Genomic DNA, 26,470 nt, shown 5'->3' with positions numbered 1-26,470 from the left:
ATACAACAGCATTACATTGATTGCAGGTAGTAAAAGAAACTTCTAGGTCAGTATGACGAATGAGTGAAGGAAGTTGATGGGAAATGTTTTAAAAGTTCTAAATAATACGAGACTAGTAATTAGAAGTGACCTTCTAAATCAGGCCGCGCCTGTGATTTCGACTCACGTGCAGGTTTTTCGATTTTGACTTGTTTTGTTGGAATCTGACTTGCGGTCATTCTACATTGTGGACAAGCGGCGTCATTCTCCGTCATTTTCAAACACGCGACATGAAAACAATGTCCGCAGCCCCATAGAGCAATTGACTGTTCGCCACCAAGATCCTTCTTTACAGCTAAAGCTTTATGACACAGTTTGCAGGAAACGCTTGTGACTGAAACGCCCCTCCCGTTAAGACTCAAAGATCTTGCTAACTCTGTAAAGATAAATTATTAGAAGTTAAACAAGAAACGGAACTTACCATGATGTAGATCTTTGCTTAACAGCTTGAGAGTGGTACTAAACATTTGTACGTCATGGACGTAGTCAATTAACATTCCCTGCAATAAAACTTTTACGTCTCCAAAGCTAGCGTCGGACACCAAACCCAGGAGCTGCGCAGGAGGAACATGAGGAGCCGCGGCATGGAGTAATTGCCTCAGCGACATCGTTTTTGTGCTTTTGTGGTGTTGTAAAAGAGCCAGCCAGAGGGTTTGCGCCCCGTCCGAATCGAGATGTTCAGCTCCTCGGATGCACAAACTTACACCTTCATCTACCATGTCGTGCTGCAAAAGAAGTTGCAACGCTTCCATCCACTCGCCGCCTTGTTCCAAAAGAAGAGCAGTAGCAGAATGGATTTCGTATTTTCTTGTAATTTTTAAAGCTTCGTCAATTCGACAGGAACTCAGCTGCACGTAACTACAGACTTCGGCCCTGTTTTTGACACACAGAAGTTCGAGAAATGTTTCTGCAAGTTCTGGAGGTAGTTTGATATCGCTTGAAACTATACCGCTCAAAAATAAATAGTGCAAATCGGAGTTGTCTTCGACGATCTTACTTAATTGTACTATTAAATCAGGGAAGTGTTCTACTACTATTTCACTAGTTTTTTTGCTATCCGCCGCAACTAAGTCTTTGAAATTGACGATGAATTGTTCTTCCACGCAACGCTCCTTATTACTAATGTAGTTTAGGATATAATTAAAGACATCCAGTTTTCGCACGGGGTCTTTGAGGTAACAAACGATGATGTTTGAATAGTCGTTTTGTATTTCGTACAAATGTTCAGCCACGCGATAACAGTTCGAATCAAGCGCTAGCTTCAGTAAGTTATCAATGGACAAATGTTTCAGTTTCCCGGCATTGAGTAGGTCCAACCAAGCTTGCTCTCTTTCGCTATGGTCTCGAAGACTCAACGGTTCGATCATGTCAGTCAAAGACTTGATTATTGTCTCCAACATTCCCTCATCGATGTTCAAATTATTCGATGTCACCAATCGCGTGATAAAGCAAGCTAAATTGATAATTTGACTCGCTGAAAATTCGGGAGGTATCACAATTTGCATGAGAATTTGTATGAGTCGTTGCCTTTGCAAAAGACCCATTTCTCCGGAAAACTCAGCTTCGGTGAACGCCAATCCGACAACATTCAAAAACTCTCTTATATTGTACTTGAGTAATGCTCGCAAATATGGATAAGTTTGTTCATCATGCGTGCCTTTCATGGAATGAACAGTTTCTAAGCACCTTAGAATCTCGTGTTTGGCTTTGGGAACGTCTCTTTCAGGGATGGACCCGGAAGGATAGCCTAGACCAGCTAGACACGCCGATACGTACACTAAAATTGTATTTCCTAATTTATGGTTGCGTGGAGTTAGTTCGCCCAGAAATTCCGTCAAGGGACTTGCGTAATCTCCGATTGTTTTAGTGGTAATGTGAATCCAAGCGTCGTACAGTTTTCGTTTCTTGCACACACTCAGAGCTTGGTGTAAGTCTAGACATGATATATCCAGAGATAGAAGAACGTGCTCTAACGCTTGGGAATCTCTTTTTTCTAGGTAACTGACTAAAGTTTGCGCCACTATAGGACTTGTGTGTGTTAATAAGCCGTTGCTTATGTGGTCAGTCAAGAGGGTGTAATACCAGTCTTGGTTGCTTTGGTCACTGGAGACGGCCTCCAAAAGCTCGTTGCAAAGAATATCCCTGGAAAATTATCCCTTCATTTACAATAACCCTTCCCCCCTCAACTTACGTCTTATTTAGTTTAACGCAGCAGTTGACGGCGGCCGTGAGGCTATCCTTATCGACAGTGTTTTGGTTGAGATTTTCCAGGTACTTCTTCAGTAAAGTCGAAGTGAAAACCTCTCTATTCATGCCTTCTTCTGCTGCCAAATTAAGAGCCTCCGCCCACCTCCCTTGCTCGCTAAGATACAACAGTCGCTCTGGCCACGACCTTAATTTAATTAGATGCACAGCCTTTGTACCCAAAACCAACAATTGATCTCCGCGACTAGACAAACTGTTGTAGCAGGCTCTCTCGCCTGCTAAAGCGAAGGCTTCGCTGACACCACCCCCTACAGCTAAAGCTTTAAAGTGTGCCGAGCTGTACACCAGACCTGCGTTAGCAAGCTCTAAAACTTCCAATTCTCGTTGATTTCTCACTTCGACCAGTCGCAAGTTCTCACTGGTGTCCAACAACGCCAAATGTCTCGTTCCCAACCAATGCATTGCTGTTAACGTATAATTTAGCTGTAAGTTTCTTAAGGGTAGTAGCCTGACCCGACTGTTGTTACTACTATGAAGAACCACCCTCGTGTAATTCAGTTCGTTGCACCGACCCCATGCCAACACAGGTTGAAAAGTCCGTCCCACTGATACCAACTGCCACGATATCAACGGAAGAGATGTGGAAACTCGAGGTAATTGTTGAGAGAACAGGACTTTTAATCTCGGGCGAATTGATATCACAATTACCTAAAAAACGGAATAGAATATTGCCAACACGTTCGTGAAAAGGTACTTTAGACAGAGTCGCCATCGCGACGAGTACATGATGGCTCAAAAAGTGAATATCGTGTCCCTGGACCAATGGTTCAAAGACACAAACTTCGCCTCTAGCTCCAGAAAAGAGACATTTTGAGTCCCAGCTGCGCACTCCCAGTCTACGGTTGAAAGACAGGGAGAAAACGCAACCCGAAGAGTCTCCACAAAGAGCCAAATTATTGAGGAACGTGAAGCGTAAATGTAAAACGGCAGTTTGTGGGGCGTGGGCGTCGGGCATTCTTCTTATTATGTCACCGTTAGTTGCGTCCACCATGGAGATAAAACCGCGCTCGTATCTGAAACAAATCGTTTTAGCTGTCCTTGTGCTGTAATGTTAATCTGAGTTTTATCTGGCTAAACCATAAACATTTCAGCGGTAAATTAGACGTAATCTTTATCGATATGGCCCCCGCATTTCCTCTGCAGGAAGTGGTTAAAAACCTAAGAAACTAGCAAATTTGTTTTTTGGGAGCAATGGAACCAATTAAAAGCATAAAATAATAACTTTTTTGTTCTCTCTACTTTTTCTAGTTATCTAACTTCATGGGCATAAGACATTAGTTGTCATTTTAAACAATTTTGCGAAGCGTGACGTTACTGAAGAAGTGTAAAGTTTCATGTTTTAACAGGTCTGTGAAAATTACCCTATAAGTAGTCTTGTAGAATCTAGATTAAAGGCTAAAGCTGACACAGCTCCTTGATCACTGAGGTTGGAATCATAACAACACCAACAAAGATTCTGTTCTGAATCAAAATTCAGCACATATCCATGAGATGTACCTATTGCAACATATTTCAGACTATTTGTTATAACAGTTGGTAAACCAGCACCAACTCTTTCCTAAAAAACTGATTCATAGGGGACACCTTTTACAAGTTTTCAAAGTTACCCCCGCTGATGTAAGTTGAGTGGAGACTCCTTGTAATATGCGGTGACACAGCATGGATCTAAACTTTGCTGTCATACTTTGAAATGAGTGTAAAGAGGCACTATCACTGCCCTCCTCTGATTCCATGTCCCACAGGACACTTTCCAGTGAAGGTGCTGCGACATGTGGAATATCAAACTCCAAATCATTGAGCTGAAAGTCCTTTTTATTTCAAGGGAGTATTATTAAGGGCTTGAGTACAGACCTCTCTGATGTCAAGAAGAGAGTCATCTGAATCTTCAACTAAAATCTCCTCACTTTCCGAACCCATGATAGGAATTTTCAGTTAATCTAAAAAGTAGTTTCAAGTAATTATTTGAATACCGAAAACCATGTTTACTGGGGGTGTAACATTTATTTACATTCAATTTAGCTTGCAAATGCAAACAATTTGCAGAGCTACCAACCCAAGTGCACTCCTGTCCAGTTACAAACACACAAAAACTAATCGATAAACCCGCCTCTAACAACACTAAACATTTAATAATCGCATTTTAGTGATAACGATGCCAATTAACGTGAATTTAGCATTGAAATTACCGTAAAATTTGTCACCCAACTTGAGCTTTCCGCATCGTTACGTTGGTAGACGATGACAACTCGTTGACATGTGTCAAGTGAAGTGTCAATCATTTTGATTTTCGTATGCGGTAGACACGCATGAATGTTATTTGAAAAAAATTACCGTTTCCTAAATCTGATTAAATGATGCAGCATCAATACTGGGTGACCAAAAAAAGTGTTTTACGAAAATTGGGCGGTAAAGAAGACGAATGCATCGTTTTATCAGACGCCGAACTCGATGCAAAACTAGAACTGTATAAATCCATCAACGAAAGTTGCGTTCAGTTACAACGAGTGATAGATTTGTACCAAGAAAGATTATGTTATTTGGCTCAAGAGGAAAACGCTCTAGGGCGCTACTTGAAGGAGTACGGTAAAAACGAGAAGAATGCGAGTGCTGGTCAAATTATGTCAACAGCTGGTAAGGCTCTGGCTTATACCGGTCACCAGAGGCTCACTGTTCGCCCCCCACTGGTGCGTTTGCATCACGAAGTCGAAACTTTTCGAGGAAAAGCCGTGTCAGACACCAGAACCACCGTTGTGGAAATGGAAAAGGCTCGCACAGAGTATCGTGCAGCGTTGAGCTGGATGAAGTCTGTATCGTCTCAACTAGATCCTGACACAGGACATGGTTTAGATAGGTTTCGGAAAGCTCAGTCCTACGTAAAAAGCACCAAAACTAAATTTGATAGATTCACATTAGCTTGCCTCCAAAAGGTTGATCTTTTAGCTGCCGGTAGATGTAACATGTTTTCTCAAGCTCTGGTGCCGTACCAAACCGCAGTGTCCACGTTCGCCGCTAAAGCCGCAGAAACATTAACTCTTGCCGCTAGTAAAGTCAGCGACGTGCAACCTTATGATTTCAGCGCCATTGCCGAACTTGCCACCCCACAACACGAGAAAGATAAAAACACCTTTTTCAACGCTGAATATACCGATAAAGAAGCGGCGAAGAAAGAAACGGTCGAAGAAACTAAAGAAGAATCTCAGTTACAAGTCTCCAATTTGTTAGGAGAAGACTTCTCGGCGCCGGTTGCGGAAGCAAATGGGCCTGTGGACGATTCTCCCAGTTCGGCGTTGTTGGATTTGTGTTGGCCGAACAATGCTGACTTTTTAGGGGGCGATTTTATGCCTTCTAAGCTCATTCAGGAAGGGAATTTCGACTTTAGTCAGATCGATCTTGATAAGGCTGAAGACAATACCAAAAAATCTGACGAGAAACCAAAGAAAGGAGGGAAAGGGAATGATAAGAACGGGTCGCAAATGTCTTGGCTCAGCCTCTTTGCCGAATTGGATCCTTTGTCTAATGCCGATCAGGAATTAACCAATTCAGGCGATAGAGCGTAATATTATTTTATACAGTTGTGGTTTTTCTTTAAAAGTATTATCTATACACACTTTAAAGTATTGTATAATGTATATAACATTCCTTTGTGATTTTTTTGCACTAGTCATACTTAAATCTCATTGTTTAAACGTAAGTGAATAAATATACTTAAATATTGAAACATTGTTTTTGTTCAAATTAAAACCAGTTTGTCTCCAACATTGTTCAAATACCGCACTAGAAATTGCAAAGACAAAAAACCATTAAAATGGTAATGAGAATTCCTAGAATAGCGATGAGTATTGACCCAAATTCCATTGACACTTCCACACCTTTGGATTTTCTGAATCAGATAAATGGTGGATGCGCCAGGCCACTTTATAACTCTTAGGATTATGAAACAACGCGTTAACATTGATTAATTTTTAATGTGCTTTTAAATAAGTTTTATAACATAGGATAGGTACTATGTTGTCCGCAATTTGCTGCCTACCATATTTAAAACAATTAAAAAACAAAATGTACATTTTTCAGTCTACACATCACAATAATATCAGAGAGGGGGGTCATGAATCGATAAAACCGAAAATAAACTTCATACATCGGTAAACTGCGTTAAAGCAGTTTTAACTCTGAAACAGACATTTTGTTATCTCGTTATTTAGAGGTCCGAAATTCTCTTACCGGTTGTATAGCACCGTATCAGAAGTACTCAACAACTGTTGTAGAATATTAACAACTCCCATTTCCTTCAACCTCGTTTGCCTTTCCAACGATCCCGGCTCTCCAAGCCTCGACAGATTGTTAATGCAAAAAACTGAAGCTTCTTGTAGACATGGCGCAGGATGGGTCATGTAATCAATCAATTTTTTAAGTACGTCTTCATTCGCCATAATGTGTTCCCTAGCTTTTTCTCCATCTGCTATGTTCCCCAGAATGCACAGAGCTTGCTCTTTGACTTCTGGAGAATGCGAGCCTTCCAGTACCAACACTACACCTTGCATTACTTGAAGACCATGCAGCGACATCATAGTGTCGGTATGTGTCCTCGGAGACACCAAATTTCTGAGTAAACCTAAAGTTTTCATTAAAACTCGAGTATCTGAATCCGCTAGTAATCGAAAAATTTGATCTGTTCCTAAAGTTGTGAGAATTTGGGATTTGACCCGTTGCTCAGCTTGAAACGCAAGATTCATGAGAGCCCAAACGCCATTAAGGCGAAGGGATGGTTCAGGTCGGACCGTCAGAGTGGTCAAGAGTTCCACTACTCCTCGCTGTAACATTGGTTCTTTGGCTGGAGAGAATTCTAGAAGGAGATTGCAAAGGGCCGACGATGCGGCTGTGAGCAGTTCTGTTGATGGGCAGCCTGAAAAAACGGCAACGCTAATCTTTTGCAGAACAGAAAATTCGAATAATTGAAAGACGAGCGGGAACAAAATTTGTCATGGGACAAATTACATAAGAAATGAACAGGGAAAGCACATGGCAGGTCTTCTTTCCAATAAACTTCTTAGCATAGTGAGTCAGCTCCACCAATTTGTGGATAATTGCCAAATATTTTTGCTTTATATTGAAAGAGCCATGAAAAAATTCCGATACCCAGTTCACATTGTCCAAGAATTTAGAGTCCATAAATTACAAAATAAGTTTATTTATCAAAACCTCCGCAGTCTTATCCAATCACAATTAACTATTAAACAATAGTTTTAAATCTAAATAATAACTTATCTAATACGTAACAAACCATTTGATCTTTTTCAATCCGACAATTAACAATTTTTTACATCTTTAAATCCGCGTGATACAACTGGAATGTTTTATTTAGACAAAGCACAAGCAAAAAATCAAAACGAAGTGTTATAATTACCTGTGAGAAGAGCCATCAAAGGGCGCCATACAGAGTGATCTTGAAAAGTTGTGCGCAACTGTTGCACTGACCTACTCAAAGAATGCAGACACCGCACTGCAGCTAATCTGATATTTTCATTTTCATCGTCTAAACCTTCTAGTACACTATCCATAAGACATTTAGTATCGATAATACGTTTCCGTATATCTTCGTCGTTGGCAGCTAAAGAAGCGAACGCCCTGGAATTTAACTTTAGCGATTGCAGTCTTAATAAACAAAGTACCTGAAAGCGGCTTGCCTAGCGGCGACACTGCGACAATTCAATAAATTGACTAAAGCGCTGACTAATTGGTTGCTGATTGCCGCAACTTGTTGTAAATCACTGTCCACTTCTGTTAAGTAGGCTAATGTGTTGGCTGCAGCAGCTCTATGAGGCTCTGAATGTTCAATCTAAAGAAAAATAAATGTTTCTGTTGTTATTCTCGTTTTTAGACATACCTGGCACAGCCTGACTAAACATGGTAGAGTCCTATAAGTAATAATAGGATCATTAGAAGGTATTGCCCCAGCCCTATGAAGATTAGTAAGACATCTTGCAGCCTCCAACTGCATTTCTATCGGTCTATCTCTGCCAATTAGAGTGGCTAAATAATTGGAAACTTTCACGTCTTTATAAGTAGTATTAACAATCATATTTGCTACATTTTGATTATTCCAACACATGGAAGCAAGACACGTTAAAACAGGTATCCTAACAGAACTGTTGTGCACGGAGAGAAGCGCAGCGAGTAGAGTCGGCGCCCCCATGGCACACAATTCGTTTTGTTCCACAGCTGATTTGCATGCTGATCCTAAAATACTGGCTACACAAGCCTGTCTTTGCAAGCTTTCTCCTGGGCTAGCAAAAGTCAGTATTTTCTGCAACCTCTTCACGTCGATTTTATTCTGGTTAGAATCTAACTGGGACAAGGTACGTAAACAGCACAAACAAGCATCTATTAGTCTAGCTTCATTCTCTTCTAGTATATTTAAAAGGAGTTGCATTGTTCCAGAGTTAATCAGAATTTCAACATGATGATTCGTTCCTTTCGCCAGAGAGCCTATAGTCACCGCTGCCTCAACTCGAACCGCCGATTTCGTATTCTTGTCTTGGAGGAGTTGTAAAAGGCGCGGCACTATGCCCTGTGCTATCACACTTTCTTTTTGGCGGTTCGAACCAATTACGGAATTTTTTATGCATATTATGGACGACAAGCATTTATCGGGGTCCGACGAGTACAGATTGTCGACGTAGGACCGGGTACTTTCAACACTCTAAGCATGAAGAAGTGACAGCGGCATTTTTAGGTTAAACTCGTTTACTTACCATAAAAGTCGTAAAAGGCTGCATCGCAAATAACATTATATTCGTACAAGGAAGTTAAATAAAAACCTTCGTTCTAGAATCGAAAAACACGTAAATTATTTACTACACTACTTGAAGCGTATTTAAAAAATTAACCCAAGTTTGACATTTACATAAGCGACATTTTCGGGAATCTCGTTAGCACAAATGCGCATTGGCTCAAATGACATTTAAATGCTGATTTTAAATTTAACCACGAGAATTTCGCAAAAATTCAGAAACTATTCCAATTTCCAAGTCCACTAATACCAGAAATTTAATCCATTTTAATACCAGCAACTATTAATAAAAACACGTTTTAATATGAAATCGCGACCTTGAGTGTTCGATCCAATGACAACTACAATTTTTATTATTGACACCTGTCAAGCTGTCAAAGTGACAATCTGTCTGTCAATTTTACATCGACAATAAATAAACAACGCTTTGGTCAATTTTCTTTACACAAAATTAGCCAGGATGTCTCACAGTGATAGTGAAATTAACAAAACCAAAGGAGATATTCGTAAAAAACTCCATATGGAATTTAAAGGTAAAAATTTAATGAGAGGACTGACGAGTAACCAATACACCAAATTGAAACGAAAAATTCGGACATTAAGGGATGCAAAACTACTGTGTGCTGTTGCTGTGAATAATACAGAAGGGGTAGAAAAGCACCTAGATTTAGGGGCAAGTCCAGATTCTGCAGATATTCATGGAAGGAGCGCCCTTCACATAGCAGCAAGTAAAGGGTACACAGAAATCGTGCGCTTATTACTAGAAAAAGGCGCCGATCCCAATCAAAATGATAAGTTATCCAACACTCCTCTTCATCTGGCAGCATGTACACATAATTTTAACATAATTTCATTATTACTGGCTGCTGGAGCAGATGTAACAAAATTGGACTTTTATGGAAAGAACCCTTTACAGTTAGCTCAAAGCAAATTGCAGCTTCTACAGCGCAGTTGGAGGGAAGGTTCCATAGAAATGATACAGCTAAGAATTGAATTGCAGCTGGTCTGTACCACTGCCTAAACCATCACTTTAATGTAACTGTCTTTTTTTAGATAATAGACATGATGATAGCAGTTTTAAAAAAAGATTCAAAAGTTGGTGTGGATGACCTCCAAATGATGAAACTGTCGCTAAATTCAGAAACACCAGAGACTGTAGACAACCAAATGTCTAAACTACTGAAGGAATTGGAGTGTTTTAAGATATAACACATGGTAACCCAGATGAAATTTATTTAAATATTGCTTTACAATTTATAATCACAGAAATAAGTTTAATACTAGAATGTAACATTTTTACGTTTTACATAAATTTGAGCAAACAAATAAGTGTAACAAATAAACATGGTGAAGTTTCTAAAAAAAGAATTTTTCTGGTAACAATTCACAGCCTTCACCTACAATATTTTTACAACATAATAATTTGTAGATAATCTCACGTTGTCGAGATGATTGTAGGTTTATTGCCTACAAACATGAGCATTTTTGTGCTTTGCACAACTGCACTAATCGCTAACAGTTAAATTACTCTAATCAACAAGTAAATAACAACAGGGCTCTCAGTTTAATGCAAGATATTGACTCTAGACCCCTAAGATACGATTACGACACCTAAGTTCTAAGTCTCAAGTTGAAATTTTTATTTTGAGAGCGCTATAACAATTTTATTGTGAACATTTGTTTTATTACATAATGGTGTTCACAGTATCGTTAAAAAAATGATTGCCCTATTGTTTGGAATCGTTCTAAAATAATATCCAAATTAAACCAAAGTAACTGCATTTTTTAGGAACTGTAGGTTAAAAATATCTTACCTCAAATTTAAGTAGTTTAAAAGCCAGTATGAATGCAACATTCCAGGTAGTATGAATATTCATTTTGGATTAACTTTTTGTTTAATTTGTCGTGTAGTGCGCCGGATTATAGTCTTTGTACACAATAAAAAAATGTCATCTTTTCAAAAAGCCTTAAGTGTTGGAGGATATGATTTTAAAATGGAAGATATTGGAGCACAACTACATTACATAGCACCACATAAATCTCACTGTAACAACAAAATAAAATATAACAAATAAATAAAACAAGTCAGCAAGATCTAACTGGCATAAATTTGACACCATATCTTTATCAGCTCCAAATATTGGAGCGTTTTATATTTACAAATGTTAAATGCTGTCAAGCCTTATAAGTAATGGCTCTAAAGTAGATAAAATCACAACCTTAGATTTATTCTTACTATTAGTGCCCATGGAATGCTCTGATCAGGGAACCATAACTTTCGCCAACTCGGGGAAAATCTCGGCTTGTATGGGCCCATATTCCACATGCTCTCCATCTACCGTCATATATCCCTGCTCATTCATGTCAGGTTCTATCCGAAAAGCGTTCACTGGTATGAGTTCAATAGGCCCGCCTTGAGTCACCATTGCTGTATGGGCCCCCGTACTAAATCCCAAGAGAAAATGCAGCAATTGACTCCGTGTAGTACCACCGTGGACAATGAGCAACCATATCGTACCATCATTGAGTTTTGCGTCAGGAGCAAACAAACAATCTTCCCCTAAATGGGTCTGATAGGATGCATGTACCATCACAAATCTCCCTTCTATGCACTTCCAAGTTGACGGCAGAGGTTGCGTGAGACAAGGCAATTGACTAGCGGGGCCATAAATCCGGGGTTTATCGGGATCACCTCCTGGGTTATCTCCGCCGCCTCCACTATCAGCGGTGGATTGATACGAACTACCAGTCGCCGAAAAGTACGCACTACGTCTAGAAGCTGCACTGTACCAGGAATCCAAACGTTGGCGTCCCGTTTGCGTTTCTAGATGTACTTCGGTGGGTAAGTCAAGAGAACTTCCCGCGTTAACATCAGGTTTGGCTTGCACCAAAGGCACGTTCGCCGGCAAATACCTATCAAAATTACTTTAAAAACTGTTGGACAAATTGAGAAAACCTACCATAACTTCCCACCGTAACTACGCAGTCCTATTAGTTTTGCCACCGACCAAACCGTAAACCTTTGCCCTCCCAACATGCGTAGTCTTTCGCTTTCTATATCGATATCCGACAGAAAGCCCCAACCCACTGATAAAAATGAAAACATTATTTGTGAGGTAGTCTCGACTCGGACGAGGTCCATGGGGGCACAGTGGTGTCGAACAGCTGCCAGAGCCGAAGGTAAAGTTGGTGATGGAAGATACGGTTCTGAACAATGGTAGGCTATACTTCTAGCAAGGCCGTTGCCGGAGCCCCCAGGAATAACTCCGATTGGAATGTTTTTTACCACATCTGCCCAGTCCCAGCGTTCGAAGAGGCCGTTAATGACTTCGAAGACGATGCCATCGCCGCCCACCTGACACAAAAAAAGGCTATTTAAATCACCCAGTTTAGTTTTTACGTAAAAGTCTTACGTAAACTATTTTTTAGATTAGTAAAAGTCGATCGAAAAAGTTACTTCTATGCATACTTTTATAAAATAAAGAGTTGTTTTAATCGTCTGTGTGAAGGTAAAAAAGTGAAACGACAAAGTGTTGTCTGGAAATCTGTTGATATTGGTTTAGTGCAATCTTTAGAGTTGTCTATGTATTTGGTATCATGTAGCTCAATTGCTTGCCATAAAGAATCACTTTCTTATTATTTAATAAATTCTTCTTATAGCATTCATTTACTTAATCACCGTTTATGTAATTTATTACGGCGGATAATTTTCTTATTTAAATCCCTGCCACTTTTGTGTGCCTTTGGTCAGAAAACTTTAAAGTAGGTAATATCTATTCAAAGATTTTGTAAAATAACAAATTTTCCTTCAAACCGAGTTTATGGACACTATATGCTTTTGAGTAGTATATTAACTTTGCCAAATAGCAAAATCATAAAGCGAAAGATACATATTTTAAAATTGTTTATTTTTTTAACAAGGTAAAAATGTTTGTTAAAATTCGGAATTTTGGTTGCTTTATTACTACCGCAACGAAACTTCGGGAAGTTATTATTTTCGAGTCGTGTGTTGTTAACTCTACCAAATTGCAAAATTGTAGAGTGAACGATAAAAAATTTAGAAATTTTAATTTTAAAGACGAGGCAAAAATTTTCGCCTTCCTTCACAAAACCTCGTAATTTTGATAAATTTACTGCTGCAGCTATGAAATTTGGGAAAGGTACTCTTTTTGAATTGTTTATTCAGTCTACGAAATTGCAAAATTGTAGAGCGAAAGATACTAACTTTAGAAATTTTCATTTTAAAGATAAAGTAAAAATTTCACTCTATTCACAAAAATTCGCAATTTTGGTAATTTTTGTGCAGCAGCTATGAAATTTTGGGAGTTACTATTTTTGAGTTGTGTATTGATTCTACCAAATTGTAAAATTGTAAAACAAAAAACACAAATTTTAGAAATTTTCATATTGAAGACGAAGCAAAAATTTCCGACTTCCTTTACTAAAAATCGTAACTTTAACAATTTTAGGGCTACAGCTATGAAATTTGGTTAAGTTACTATTTTTGAATAGTTCATTAATTCTACCAAATTGCAAAATTGTAGAGCAAAAAACTTATATTTTAGAAAATTACATTTTTAAAACGAGGCAAAAATTGCCAAAACTCAGTTTCGATAATTTTTGTGCTACAGGTATGAAATTGGGCAAGGTTACAAATCTCTGTAAACCATCAATTTTTTTCTAGTATTGCAAGCATTTAGTACAGACGTCGGATGTTTTCGGGGTTTATTCCTAAATACGCCGTTTTTATTGATTACATGAACTTCTTTTGTTGGCACAAACTTGCATTTTTTTGTATTGTATAAAACTGCATAGCATTTTTCAATAGATAACTCGCAATGCAATTATTGTGTGCAGCCTTATCGGTATTATTAGTTTAAGTAAAATTTAAATTATTGTAATCTCGAATACCAAATTTTGCAACAAAAAAACAGCCACTTTCGTTTCAGTAAAACCATGCGAAGATATTTCGCATGTAAACAGTAAATTAGTTAATTTTATCAAAGACAGATATCAAATATTATAACAGGTCTTACCGGTAGTGTGGCAAGCAGTCATAAATAATAAATATTACTTCAACCATCGGTGTTATTTTGTAGGACAAAGTTAACATACCAGGCTGACACATATTCAGAATAGAAAAATTCTAAAAAGATGTAAACGAGATGATTATTTACTTCTGTTTGTATCCTTGCATGAACAATAGAAATACGCAGTTGATGATTAATGACACTAAATACAGTCAATTTTCCTTGTACTCTAGGTCAACTTATAAGAAACAAAATAGTCTTCTCGTGAAACTGAATTTCTGTATCAAATAAACAAGCTAACTTTAGCTTCCCTGATCTATTTCTATCAAACTTTCGTTTCAAAACAGAAGCATTAATCTTTATCCATAGAAAAATCCTCCCATTCTCCCATTACATTCCAACCATCCAGAACTACATTATTATCAAATTACGTATCTTATTCACAACAGGATTTTGAAATTATTATGAAACACAATAATACCATGATACTGCACAAGTTTTTTCCTGTCGATAGCCGTGTAATTTGCACAATGCAGTCGCGCATTTTTAGAATGTTTAGTCTTGCACAAGTGCATTAACTTTATATGCTCCATTGAAAAAGTGTTAAAATTTATAAGGTCAACATTGTAAACTTTATGTTCTCCTTCAACTTGGGATAGGTCATTCAACATAAATAAATATTGCTGAGAACTACGATTTCGTGGATGAAAGCAATTACTTTTTAAACACATTAACAAGCACGAATACACATTACTTTACTAGTCCACGTAATTTTTGTTTTTCTTTTTTTAAAAAAAAGGCCTTGAAATGAGTATGTACACGTTTCGTCACGGTAAATTATATTGTTGCTTGTATCTATCGCAAATGTGCAACAATAAAATCTCATTGTCTGCTGTAAATAGGTGCTTCTTTAAGCGTTGAACCCAAGTATACGATTATACCCTTGAAATTATCAATTAGATCTTGAAATATCGATGTTTTAAAGGTCAACTGTAATGTTTTGTAATATTATAATTTATTAGAAATTGATCAGTACGTCATTAGGATCGAACTGACTGAGCAAATAAAATGGGCAAAATTCCTCTTGACAATAAAACAAAATCTCTGTCCCACTTATCTATCTGGAAAGTATGTTATCTATTGGCATTTAGTAGTTTCACGTATGCCACGTTAAGCGATAAGAATTGAATAATTTATGCTTACCACAATAATTCCACTCCACTGGAAAATATTGCTTGTTCTAACAAACTCTCTTGCAAAATTGGCATATTTAGTGATATGTAAATCATATGGGATTTCTGCTTCTTGCAAAATAGGAACGACCTTTTGTTGGAAAATAACTCGCCCTTTTCCAGGTCCACTTTTTGGGTTACATAGCACCAGTAGCCTCCTGCTCTCTTTATATTTGTTAGATACAGAAAAATCAGCAATATGACTTGTAGAAATTGTGTCTCCTTTGATAAGCTTTTTGATGATAGTCCTCCATCTCTGCGCCTCTTTGTTGTTGTCTTCGTACTTATCAAAAGACCGAAATCTCAGGGTAATAATTGTTCTTTCTCTCTTCTTGCTTGACCCTTTGTTACTTGTTAAAATATACGCGTAAATGTATAAGTAGGCGCTGACATCCGTATCGTCTTGATCCCCAGAGTTTTCTTCAACGACTTTCAAATTAGTGGAGCGTGGAATTGACTGACATGCACACGTTTTTGATTGTTTTTTGCTTCGGAGACATCTACAACCTATGATGTCCTGGATGGGAATTATTTGTTCTTTGATGTTATTTTCGCTTTCCTTCACTAGACACAAACCCGTTTTATTCAAACGAACCCGGAAAACACAATTTTTCTTGGTCAAAACGTAGAACGTTTCTTCCAGAAGGACTCTGTTTGGTGCAGCCTCTTCACTTTTGATTTCCATACTCGTGACTTCGTGTTATCTTCCGATTTACCTTCTAACTGAACCCAGTCGAGTTTATGTTTTCATTTTATGTTATGATTTTGCAACCTCAAGGTCTTACTGCTACCAGCACTAAATACAACTTTTCACTCACTGGCGCAATTCATTTTTTAACCAAATTTGTAATGAATTAGCGCAGAGGTACCAACCTAACAAATTTGAAGCGAACAGCTTTTTTCCAAAAAGAGACTATAAAATCTCAAATTGGGAATTAAATGAACACAACTTCTACAAAACGTGTTAGAAGTAGCGAAACAACTTGAAAAAAGATCCAAACTTGCGAAATGAGTGACGACTTTATGTTGTAGGGGTTGCCACCCCTGCTTCATTGATCTATGTTTGTCTTACAGTTTGTAGGTTATTTCAAGCGTCAAAGTTGAAGGTTTCAACAAAAACGAGTTCTTTTGTGTTATTGAACGTTCTCAGTGAAAATAAAATGTCTGGATCGAATCTGTCTAAGGGTACCGCTCTTTTCTCTTCACCCCCGTGGTTTTCTGAAGAGAAATCTGAAGGAGACCCCATTTCGTCGATTTTAAGACAGACGAGGAATTTCGAGATTGTAATGACCAACGCAACGCAAAGTTTACAAGAAATGCACCAAAACAGAATAGTGGCTCTAAGAGAAGAACTTGAACACTTGAAAGAAACAGAGTGGAAATATGAGCCTATTGACAAGTATATAGGGCAGCAGAATAGTTATACATAAGCTAGACTTTCAAAGGTGTTACGTTTTTATTTTTATTTATTAGGTAATTAAATAATAAATTGATGAATTATTTACCTTTCTTGTTCTTATTTTAAAACTCCCGCGTTAAATTATGATGTAAATGACATTTAGTGGTAAACCCAACAAAAAACCAAAATCCCTGTTCTCTAAACGTCGGCATTTGCCATATGCGTGGTTTTTAGTGAAAATTTACTTATTTCTTCGCAAAATAGCACAATAATGGCAGAGTTTGATCTAACATTCCGCATGGGACCGTACCTTGATCGGCATTTGGTATTTCCTTTGCTGGAATTCTTATCAGCTCAAAAGGTGTGTACAAATTTTTAGGTTATGTTGGTTTTTGTGAAGTTAATTTGTCCATAGGTGTACGAAGAAAATGAGCTTCTCAAAGTAAAGTTGGATATTTTGAGTAAGACCAACATGGTCGATTACGCCATTGATATCAGGAAGTTATTATATCCTGATGAAGAAATTCCTGAAGAGTTGAAGAAAAGGCGTATTGATGTGGTAACTCAACTCCACGACCTCCAGGAAGAAGTACATGTAATTATCGAACTTCTAAGGAATGACACCATTGTAAAAAATTTGGAGAACATGAGGGATTCTAAAACTTTAATCAACTTCTTATCAAAAGACTATAATGTAACTAAGAAACTTCTATTTCTTCAGAGTTAACACTTTTTTTTTTAGTTTGATATCGATAAAATTGACGCTTTACAGAAGCTGGCGAAATACAGATATGAGTGTGGTAACTACTCAGTCTCCACTTCTTATCTTTATTTGTGTTTGTTGGTTTTGCCCCCTACTGATAAAAACTACCTCAGTCTTCTCTGGGGGAAGTTCGCCTCTGAAATCTTGTACCAAAATTGGGACTCTGCTTTAGAAGATCTCAACAAATTACGAGACTTCATTGATTCTAACCAGTTTGGCGGAAACAGTCTTCAGTTGTTGCAGCAAAGAACATGGTTGATCCATTGGTCTCTGTTTGTGTTTTTCAATCATGCAATGGGACGCGAATTAATCATCGAAATGTTTTTGTACCGCCCCCATTATCTTAACGCGATACAAACAATGTGTCCCCATATTTTACGTTATTTAGCCACTGCAGTAATAATCAACAGAGTTCGTCGCTCCGCACTTAAAGATCTTGTTAAAGTAATTCAACAGGAAAGCTACACATACCGCGACCCAATCACTGAATTTTTAGAACACCTGTATATCAATTTTGATTTTGACGGCGCAAGGCAGAAGCTCCAAGAATGTCGCAAAGTTCTCTATAACGACTTTTTCTTAATCTCCTGCCTGACGGAATTCGTGGAAAACGCAAGATTGATGATTTTTGAAACATTCTGTAGAATCCATCAGTGTATCAGTATTGGGATGTTGGCTGAGAAGCTTAACATGAAAACTGAAGAAGCAGAGTGTTGGATTGTTAACTTGATCAGAAATGCTCGTCTTGATGCCAAGATTGACTCGAAATTGGGGCACGTTGTCATGGGAGCACAACCGCTATCGCCTTATCAACAATTAATTGAAAAAATTGATACCCTTTCAGTTCGGTCGGAGACTTTATGCGGGTTGATTGACAGGAAACTGAAGGCGAGAACTGATGTAAGAATGATTGTGTAATGACTTGTTTTTACGATTTTTTTGCAGATACGGTGGGGAAATCAGGATTTCTAAGGAAGGGTTTTTACTATGTATTTACATCTAAAATAACAATAAAAACAAATTACATGATCTTGTAAAAAATGTTTCAATGTTGAAGTAGTGGGATAAGTTCGTCTGAGCTACCATAAAATCTTAAACATTTGCGGACAACCGCAACGGGACAGCTTGAATAGATTTTCAAGTGTATATAATGAGGGTTTATTTACCCAAATTTGCACCCTGCGATAAGAACATCATCTCAGGCCAGGGCAGCAGTTTCGTCATAAATATGAAAATACCACAAGCTGTCCAGTTGCGGTACCATTCAAATTTTTATGATTTTATGGTGACTCAGACCAACTTGGTGGAACTATACAAGTTGAATTTCTGGTTTCGCACATTTATTTGATTCATTAAGAGCCCTCTTTAATGCATATCAGCCGAAAAATCATGGATTAATAGGGCCCAAAAACAAACGATCACCCGAAAAACATATTAAGGAATTTATGACAGAAGTTCTATGAGGACGATTCGAAACTCAATTCTTTCCGGTCGAAGAAGTTAATTGCGCATCTGCAATCGTCAAAAATGAACACTCGTCGTAAAAAAGTACGCCTATTTCTTTTATTTTTTTGACTACTTTCGTTACATGAGCTCAATGTTCCGTGCTAAATCCATTTTTTGGGTATTAAATTAATTTTTATTAATAACCACAAATTATAATGATGAAAAATATAAATACAAAACAAATTAACACCTTTAAGTTATCTAACTAGTCTAACTAGATTCCCATCGTAATACAACAGCTATATAAAAACATGTCTATTATAAAATTAAACAAATTTATAATCCCCCCCCCCCATATATGTATACTTCAAAAATTAATATATGAAAAAATCATATTAAAAACCTAGTAAATTACATACATCCCGTTATAGATGACTAATAAGTTCTTTTGTTACCAAGAACAGAGTACATCTGTGTCAGTGCAAATCTAATGAATACATAGTTCTGACTTTGAGTGTCTTTTTCCACCTTTTGAAGATTCTGTATTATATACGGAATTGTACGAATGGCCAATTGCACATCGCCACATTTGACAACTCGTAACATGTTAAAAAAAATTTCTGTGCATTCATCACTTTTATCATTGTTTAGAAGACCACAGGTTGGCCAATCTTCAGTGCACACAATACATGAGCACGTGAAAAAAAAATTGTCTAGAAGAAAACTCTGACGGTTGTTTTTGTCTTCTGATTGGTAATTAGTTCTGAAAATAGTATTATCAATAGTCTTCTTAACTATTGTCGGGTGATTAACTTACCCATAATTAACGTACAGTTGGTCTCCTTTTTTTATAGAGTTGTTGGCCCTCATAACCATAGACGTCCCATGAAAGTAATGTGAAATGTTTTGATGACATGAATGATTGAACATACTAAAGAAGGGATACACTCCCATTCCAAAGGGTTCTTTTTCAAATATTCCTAAATGTTTGCTAAATTCCTCAATACTAACTTTGTTCACTTCACAAATTAGAACCATCTTCAAAAGTATTAGTTTAAATTGGTCCTCATCTATTCCCGTCTCAAAATACGCACTGTGGTTTTTAACCAAATGAAATGCTCCCGCAACTAAAGCCAGCTTTGAAAGAACACGCATTGGGTCCTTCAAGTCCCAGTAGATTTGAAGATTTGAAACTTCTTTCCAGCGATCTGAACGATACAAGTTATCTTTGATTTCGTCTTTTTCGGGCCATTTTTGGAACAAGATCCTTAAAGGAAATGTGATTCGATCAGCAGCGTTGGGAATCGTTGACTTCAGGGTGAATAATAACGGACATTCGTACTTGTGGTATGACTGTGAGGCTTTCTCTTTGCATTTGGTGCCGCAGAAATAGACCTGAGTACAGCCATCACATGGGATCATATTATAGCACACTCTAAGACACTCGTGGCAGCACCAATATTCATAGTGCCAAATCTGATAAGAAAAAGGACGTTCAACTGCAATAACTTCTCCGATTTGAATATCTTTTGTGGCTATGACATGCCTCCCAAACTGCCTATTTGTGCAGATTTCAAGACAGTTTTTTGCGCAATGAACCTCGGGACTCCTTTCTGAACTTTTTATTTTCGGAATTTTCTCGTAATCTGGAGAACGTGGCTTCTTTCTTTCTTGACATTCTTTTCGACGGGAAAATAACTTTGAGCGAATGTTTCTGGGGCAACCTATATTAAGTGCCCTATCGATGTCCTATAAGAATCCAATTAAATTCAACACGTCAAATCTCATTCCTACCTCTAACCTCAAGACATTCTGGATAATACTCCTCTTTAAGCAAAACCGCAGATCTCCCAGCATATGCCAAGGCCAACATTTCTTTACTTTTGGCAGAGGCAAGACTATGCGTGTAAAAATTACGGCTATCCACAAGTCTGCCCTCCTGCAAAGACCTTTCGGCGTTCTGCCGAACTCCAGTGCATCCCACGTCGCATTTTATGTCTTCTTGGAACGCGGGTAAAACATTGTGGGTTCTCAACTGGTTATAAACATAGTTGATCCGTTCAAGATCTGTGGGAATTCCATCGAGTTTTTTGAGATATTTGTCTTGGTTAAAATCAAGGTTTTGGGAGAGCTTCTCCAAGAGAACTGCGTGGAGGTCGCTGGTTTCGGTCATCGCTCAATACCTATGAAAGGAAAAATGATTACAGTAAAAGTCTTCATATCTATCTTCAGCCCCATTCTGTGTTTAAAACATAAGATAAAACATTAAGATGCAATTGCACCCCTGACTACGCAGAAAGTGACTGAAGACAGAGACAGAGATAACTTCGAGATCGTCAAGTCTTATGGCAAAGTTTACCATCGTGTCAGTCAAACAGGAAACTGTAGTAAAAATTTGCACAAATTTGCAACTAGTTGGCATGCGAATAAAGTTTAAAGAATTAACGGAATTTACAATTAACAACACGTTCTTCAAAATTTTCAAAATGTGGACTTAACGTAAGTTTTCAATTTCAATATCGCTAGTTATATGTTTGTTTTCCAAGTGATCTTTACGTCTTTATCCTTTTTAAGGATACCATTCTAAAATTATAAGTCAAATTTAGTTGATTGGCGTGACCCCGTATAAAACGTTCTGATTCAGACAACTCAGATTCATTATTTCAGTTTTTATTGTTCACTTCTTGTCATATTTCTAGTTATCAAGATTTGCAAATCGCATTCTGGTTTTATGCACTACTACTTGTACAAACGATAATTTCCTTCAATACTCTCCGAGGGGTTCACCGTCAGGACACAAAACCCCTAAAAACTCTGTCCATGATTCACACTGAAAAATGCGAATCCCCTGAGTGTTTTTAAGACGTAATGAAAATTCCTACCTGCGTAACTATATTATTTATGTATGTATATTAAGTCTTAAAAATGTTATTACACAATCATATTGTAGTCTTAAGATCTCTAACTGTGTAATATATGATTTTTTATCAACAAAAAAATAGTCTGTACTTCCTTTGAAATTGAAAATAATTATGTAATAAATTATTTGTTAAACCAAAGAGTTTTATTTACATTAATCTGAATGCGAAGTGGTGTAATTACTTTGAATAATGAATCCCCAGTTCAGTTTTAAAATCGAGCGCCTTTTGACAAGTAGCGGCATCTACACGAACCAGGCCGCAAAGTCGACCAGACAAGTTCTCAGGAGTAGAAAAGTGCCCGTACTTGGGCATCTCGAAGTTATCTCTGCTGAAGAATTATAAAAACGTCTCTCAAAATCTTGGATGTCTGGTCTGGGCTAGACCAAGCAAGTGGAATCGCTCCTTAATAGTATATAGTATAGATAAAATTAACCTCAAAATTGAAAGTATCTGTTGCGCGTTTCTGACTGTTATGCTACATTCACAATGGCGTACTTAAAATTAACACTCGAAATTAGTATGTATTCACCAAAATTAGTTCGAGTTTGCCACATTGGTTTCAATGAAATCATTCACAATCTTAAAATTAATATGCTCACTTGAAATTAGTCGTCAAAGTTTGCAGCACGGGGTAAAAGCTTTAGCTGGCTTTAGCAGTTTTACACTGAAAGTAGGTTTCTACGCATGCGTTAGATCTTAAAAGCGGAAGTAATTTCTGGTATTGACGTTTGCTGTAGAGTTACTGCAGTAACTCTAGTCTGCTGCTAAGCGATACGCGCTCTGGTGGCACTTTCTGAACGTCACACTTATGGGCCCAGTCTGGTGTTGTCAAATTTATAACCTAAAAGTGTGTTAATTTTTAAACATCTAAGATGGAAACAAAAGCTGTTCGTTGTTACAAAATTGATAATTCTGTAATAAATATAACTTCGTCGTTTTAGGAAAAAGTTGAAGAATCACCGTCATGCAGTAGAGATTTAGAGCCTGCAGCTGAGCCCACAGAAGACAGCGAGAGTGAATGCGAGATCCCCTCAATTTTAGACAGCATTTCGCAGAAACTTATTGATGACTTCCAACCTTTCCATGTCCGTTATTTTGAAAAAAAATATTGTACAAAATTCAGTTCAGATTCTATGAATTTGGACACATGCATCAGAATTCACACAAACAAAATTTGTCTCGTCTACATCTCCGAAAAGCACGCCATACTGAAAAACCAACAAAGAATTGAATCTATTAATTTTCAAGTTAGTAAAAAAGTAAATAGATTAAAGAACCGAATGAGTGGAAAAGGAAAAAGAGGAGCCCAACTTTTACAACCTGAGTCTCTATTGTGTACTCTTCAAACAACTGATGGAGTTGAATATCCAGTATTTTCTGGTGTTTATGGAAAATTGTTGGAGATAAATAATAGACTTCTGACAAATCCAAATTTTCTACTGGAAGATTTAAATGAGGGATTTCTAGCTATAATTTTACCTGAATTGAAAAAACATGAGGAAAATGTAAAGTCATTGAAAAGTGTAGACGAATATAATACGTAATATAATGTTCTATAATATAATTTGTATTTTTATAAGTTATAGTTAAAAATCGACAAATAAATTTTTGAATAAATTCTTACTCATCCCCTCTTATAGCTCTGTATTTACTCAACTCAGTAGGAAACGTTTTACTAAGTTCCAAGAGCATGTTTGCTTTGAATTTGCGGTAAGCATCTATTTTACCCTTGACTTGTTCATTTTTGGCCAACGCTTTTTCAATGCAGTCTTTCGTGTACAGTTGGGGGTTTCGCCCTTGGTCGATATAACTAAAATCGGAAAATTAACACTCAATAGACAAATGTGTTCTACTTACTCAAATACTTCCAAAGGAACATGAACTTCTTGAACTTGAGACTTTAGTTTATCTACTTCTTGTAATCCGTGCACTAACGCCAACCTAAAAATGACCTAAAGTGATGGAGCACGAACCTCAATGGTAACTTACAGCTTTTGATTAAGAACATTTTGACTCTGGGGCTGGAAGTCGCTCACGATAATGTGAATTTGGCGGACATTTTCGATGAACATCTCTAGCTGAGTTTCCAAGTTTTCCAACGACGATGCCATTTTGTACGTGCGGCGCTTAACTTCGTGGAAAATTTAAGTTTTCAAATTGCAGAGAATCTTTAAGAATTCGTCAACAAAAACATCACATTTGACGTTTGACCTCAAATGCCAAACGCGAAATTGCAAATGTCCCTAGAAAAGTGACGTCATTGGAGGCGGTGAATTTGAAATTTGAAGGGCCAATTCATATTGTTCAGTATTGTTATAAATGGCAAAAACTCAGTTTACATTTTACTAAAGAATTTTTAAATGATTATAAAACTGGTCCGAACTCTTTTCTCTTTTTTTATGGCAGCTCCACGTTATCATTGAAGGATTTTTTCCAAACTTAATCTCATATTACTCATGTAACACCCGTTTATTTGGCCTACCCGCCAAGTAGGTCAAGAAAAACTCAATTCATTTAAAATGTATTTTAATTTTTAAGGTCATACAAGTTTATCACATTTCATTTAAAGGTTGTAGTCCTAAAATACTCATTCCTTCTGCTAAAACCTGCCTGGCAGAGACAAACAATAATAATCTTTGCGACGCAATTTCAGGGTCTGCATTTTTCACTTGTAACACTTTCAGTGCTTTATTAATATGATTGCTAAAATTTAAAACTTGTACAATAAATCCGTCTATAATAAACGTTACCAGAGATTGAAGAGATACGCTACAAGAATGCACGCCTCTATTTGTTCGCTTGATCTGTATATAGTTTCATGAAATCGGGCGAGTTCTCGAATTAGAACAATTGCTTCAGGTTCTAACATCATTTGGGGGAGAACTTTCTTAGGGCGAATTGCGCCAGAATTTTTTTCTAGACTGTGTAGACGGCAGTGGGTGTACTGTAGTTTGATTCCCGTGTCCCCTTGGGCCTTTAAAATAAAAATTAAGAAATAAAATAAGCACAAAATTTTGTTAAATGACCTGTAAAACCCTCTCCCAACTAAAGTCATAATCCTTTTGCCTCCTTTGCTTCAAGTCGTTGATAATAACGCAAGAAACACCAAGAACATCTGAGACTTGGTTGTTATCAATAGGCACTCTAGTATCTGGAAAATCGAGCGGTTTTAACGTGTATTTTCATTTGTGAATAATTTACTTGGCGACTCTATTTGTTTCTTAATCATTAAATCTCGGCACTCGTCTAAGATGTCCCTTAAAAAAACCGCTGTTCCCCTTCGCGTGCTCATGCCACGTATCCGCCCAAATTTAACATGATGTAATCTATTAGTCCAAGGCAAATTCATTTTGTATAAAACTGCCTTTAGATTGTTAAAATGATCACTTTGGCTATTATCCACAATGTACAACATCCTATCAAAGTTAAATTTGTTGAATCTGTCAATGGCTGCGGCTATATCTCGCGTTAAATACAAAGTAGAGCCGTCGCTCTTTAAGACGGAGATTTTTTTCTCTTTTTCAATATCCACGACTAGTTTTCCTTCCGAGTCTTTTTGCGCAATGTTTTTACCAGATAAGATATCAATCACGTTTTGAATCTTCTTTGAACTGTACATTGATTCAAAATTGTACTCGTCGAAAACAACTCCGAGTCTTTTGTAAGTTATCTCAAGCTCACTTTTAGTGAACTGCATATATTCTTTCCAATAGTCTGTGGCTTCAGGAGGCCCATTTTCCAGTTTATTAAATTCTTGGCGTGCTTGTTCGGCGATTTTCGGGTTTTTCTCCGCTAGTTTATTTGCGTAAACGTAAGATTCGTACAAGACTTTCAAAGGGTTGCGTTTGATATCGTCTTGAGTGTGTTTGAGTTCATCAACTCCCACTTTAATGAACCCAAACTGTGTTCCCCAGTCCCCCAAATAATTCAGCTTTGTGACTTTATTGTTTAGGAATAGATTTAAATTGCTAATAAAATTTCCGATGATTGTGGATCGTAAATGCCCCATGTGAAAGGGTTTTGCAATATTTGGGGAACTAAAATCCACCACTAGAGTCTTTGGTTTCAAGTTTAAGTCACTGTGGGCACAGTTCTCTATCACATCTTGAATGAAGAATGAATTGTTAATTTCAAAACTGATTTTTCTGTTGGCACGATCCTTTTTTGTAGTTATGTTCTTTATGATCTCATCAGGCTCAATTTTAAGAATTTCATTAATGCTTGGAACTCCTAAATGGTCTTCAAGTATGTTTAACGGTAATTGCAGTTCAAAGCTGGTGGACACGGAAGAACTCCCTACATGGATAAGGGGAAGCAAGTCCGTAGAGGTCAATTTTGTGGGTTTTTTCAAAGAATCTAAAACCTAAAACACAGATTCCAATTTCACACATAAATTGAAGAAAAAAATTGGGCCCGCCTTCAAAATTTGCTAAAAATGTGAGAAATCATACCTTTCTTCCTAAATACAATTTTAGTTTTGTTGACATGATTTCTGTTAGAATTTAGAGTGAAAAATAAAATGTGATGAAAATTTGAGGTTATGGCAGTGACAGCTGTCACCGGTGTCAACAAGCTACAGGTCCGG

General features: G+C 37.3%; 10 protein-coding genes across 11 annotated transcripts; 4 read left to right on the top strand and 6 right to left on the bottom strand.

The window, feature by feature from the left end:
- Positions 1-11: 11 nt before the first annotated feature.
- On the bottom strand, positions 12-4,552 carry Vps8 (vacuolar protein sorting 8). Of its 2 annotated transcripts, none has more exons than XM_088031138.1 (8): positions 4,491-4,552; positions 4,156-4,241; positions 3,912-4,103; positions 3,666-3,862; positions 2,999-3,317; positions 2,231-2,952; positions 461-2,181; positions 12-415 (listed from the first exon to the last, which is right to left on the bottom strand). In XM_088031138.1, the coding sequence occupies exons 2-8, from the start codon at positions 4,219-4,221 to the stop codon at positions 120-122; spliced, it is 3,513 nt and encodes a 1,170-aa protein (XP_087887264.1). In that variant the 5' UTR covers positions 4,222-4,241; positions 4,491-4,552; the 3' UTR covers positions 12-119. The 2 variants fall into 2 exon arrangements, with proteins under 2 accessions (XP_087887264.1, XP_087887263.1); XM_088031137.1 differs by lacking the exon at positions 4,491-4,552 and adding an exon at positions 4,313-4,470.
- On the top strand, positions 4,531-6,022 carry ICA69 (islet cell autoantigen 1-like protein). Its single transcript, XM_088031143.1, has one exon. The coding sequence runs from the start codon at positions 4,656-4,658 to the stop codon at positions 5,859-5,861; it is 1,206 nt and encodes a 401-aa protein (XP_087887269.1). The 5' UTR covers positions 4,531-4,655; the 3' UTR covers positions 5,862-6,022.
- Positions 6,023-6,249: 227 nt separating this feature from the next.
- LOC148179589 (armadillo repeat-containing protein 8-like) lies at positions 6,250-9,269 on the bottom strand. Its single transcript, XM_088031139.1, has 6 exons — positions 9,057-9,269; positions 8,189-9,004; positions 7,974-8,140; positions 7,709-7,929; positions 6,526-7,207; positions 6,250-6,473 (listed from the first exon to the last, which is right to left on the bottom strand). The coding sequence occupies exons 1-6, from the start codon at positions 9,090-9,092 to the stop codon at positions 6,437-6,439; spliced, it is 1,959 nt and encodes a 652-aa protein (XP_087887265.1). The 5' UTR covers positions 9,093-9,269; the 3' UTR covers positions 6,250-6,436.
- A 165-nt stretch (positions 9,270-9,434) lies between these two features.
- Positions 9,435-10,462, top strand: LOC148179588 (uncharacterized). Its single transcript, XM_088031174.1, has 2 exons — positions 9,435-10,097; positions 10,148-10,462. Exons 1-2 carry the CDS (start codon positions 9,555-9,557, stop codon positions 10,301-10,303), a joined length of 699 nt encoding a protein of 232 aa, XP_087887300.1. The 5' UTR covers positions 9,435-9,554; the 3' UTR covers positions 10,304-10,462.
- On the bottom strand, positions 10,311-16,218 carry LOC148179587 (sphingosine kinase 1-like). Its single transcript, XM_088031170.1, has 3 exons — positions 15,328-16,218; positions 12,055-12,449; positions 10,311-12,007 (listed from the first exon to the last, which is right to left on the bottom strand). The coding sequence occupies exons 1-3, from the start codon at positions 16,039-16,041 to the stop codon at positions 11,356-11,358; spliced, it is 1,761 nt and encodes a 586-aa protein (XP_087887296.1). The 5' UTR covers positions 16,042-16,218; the 3' UTR covers positions 10,311-11,355.
- Positions 16,219-16,922: 704 nt separating this feature from the next.
- Positions 16,923-18,559, top strand: eIF3e (eukaryotic translation initiation factor 3 subunit e). The gene is made up of 4 exons (XM_088031173.1): positions 16,923-17,116; positions 17,171-17,449; positions 17,498-18,418; positions 18,464-18,559. The coding sequence occupies exons 1-4, from the start codon at positions 17,027-17,029 to the stop codon at positions 18,488-18,490; spliced, it is 1,317 nt and encodes a 438-aa protein (XP_087887299.1). The 5' UTR covers positions 16,923-17,026; the 3' UTR covers positions 18,491-18,559.
- A 55-nt stretch (positions 18,560-18,614) lies between these two features.
- On the bottom strand, positions 18,615-22,530 carry LOC148179585 (SET and MYND domain-containing protein DDB_G0273589-like). The gene is made up of 4 exons (XM_088031171.1): positions 22,485-22,530; positions 20,766-21,147; positions 19,782-20,713; positions 18,615-19,727 (listed from the first exon to the last, which is right to left on the bottom strand). Exons 2-4 carry the CDS (start codon positions 21,135-21,137, stop codon positions 19,400-19,402), a joined length of 1,632 nt encoding a protein of 543 aa, XP_087887297.1. The 5' UTR covers positions 21,138-21,147; positions 22,485-22,530; the 3' UTR covers positions 18,615-19,399.
- An 8-nt stretch (positions 22,531-22,538) lies between these two features.
- LOC148179584 (protein Abitram) lies at positions 22,539-23,490 on the top strand. The gene is made up of 2 exons (XM_088031168.1): positions 22,539-22,772; positions 22,827-23,490. Exons 1-2 carry the CDS (start codon positions 22,758-22,760, stop codon positions 23,427-23,429), a joined length of 618 nt encoding a protein of 205 aa, XP_087887294.1. The 5' UTR covers positions 22,539-22,757; the 3' UTR covers positions 23,430-23,490.
- On the bottom strand, positions 23,404-24,132 carry MED10 (mediator complex subunit 10). The gene is made up of 3 exons (XM_088031169.1): positions 23,875-24,132; positions 23,743-23,826; positions 23,404-23,695 (listed from the first exon to the last, which is right to left on the bottom strand). Exons 1-3 carry the CDS (start codon positions 23,994-23,996, stop codon positions 23,506-23,508), a joined length of 396 nt encoding a protein of 131 aa, XP_087887295.1. The 5' UTR covers positions 23,997-24,132; the 3' UTR covers positions 23,404-23,505.
- A 262-nt stretch (positions 24,133-24,394) lies between these two features.
- ArgRS-m (arginyl-tRNA synthetase, mitochondrial) lies at positions 24,395-26,454 on the bottom strand. The gene is made up of 5 exons (XM_088029403.1): positions 26,337-26,454; positions 25,087-26,248; positions 24,912-25,036; positions 24,636-24,859; positions 24,395-24,588 (listed from the first exon to the last, which is right to left on the bottom strand). Exons 1-5 carry the CDS (start codon positions 26,370-26,372, stop codon positions 24,438-24,440), a joined length of 1,698 nt encoding a protein of 565 aa, XP_087885529.1. The 5' UTR covers positions 26,373-26,454; the 3' UTR covers positions 24,395-24,437.
- Positions 26,455-26,470: the final 16 nt, after the last annotated feature.

This window comes from Gnatocerus cornutus, chromosome 2, assembly GCF_029298725.1.
Source record: "Gnatocerus cornutus isolate USDA-ARS CGAHR chromosome 2, icGnaCorn1.1, whole genome shotgun sequence".
Taxonomy (NCBI): domain Eukaryota; kingdom Metazoa; phylum Arthropoda; class Insecta; order Coleoptera; family Tenebrionidae; genus Gnatocerus; species Gnatocerus cornutus.
Note: the sequence above shows the minus strand (reverse complement) of the source record. Positions and strands in the feature narration are given on the sequence as shown.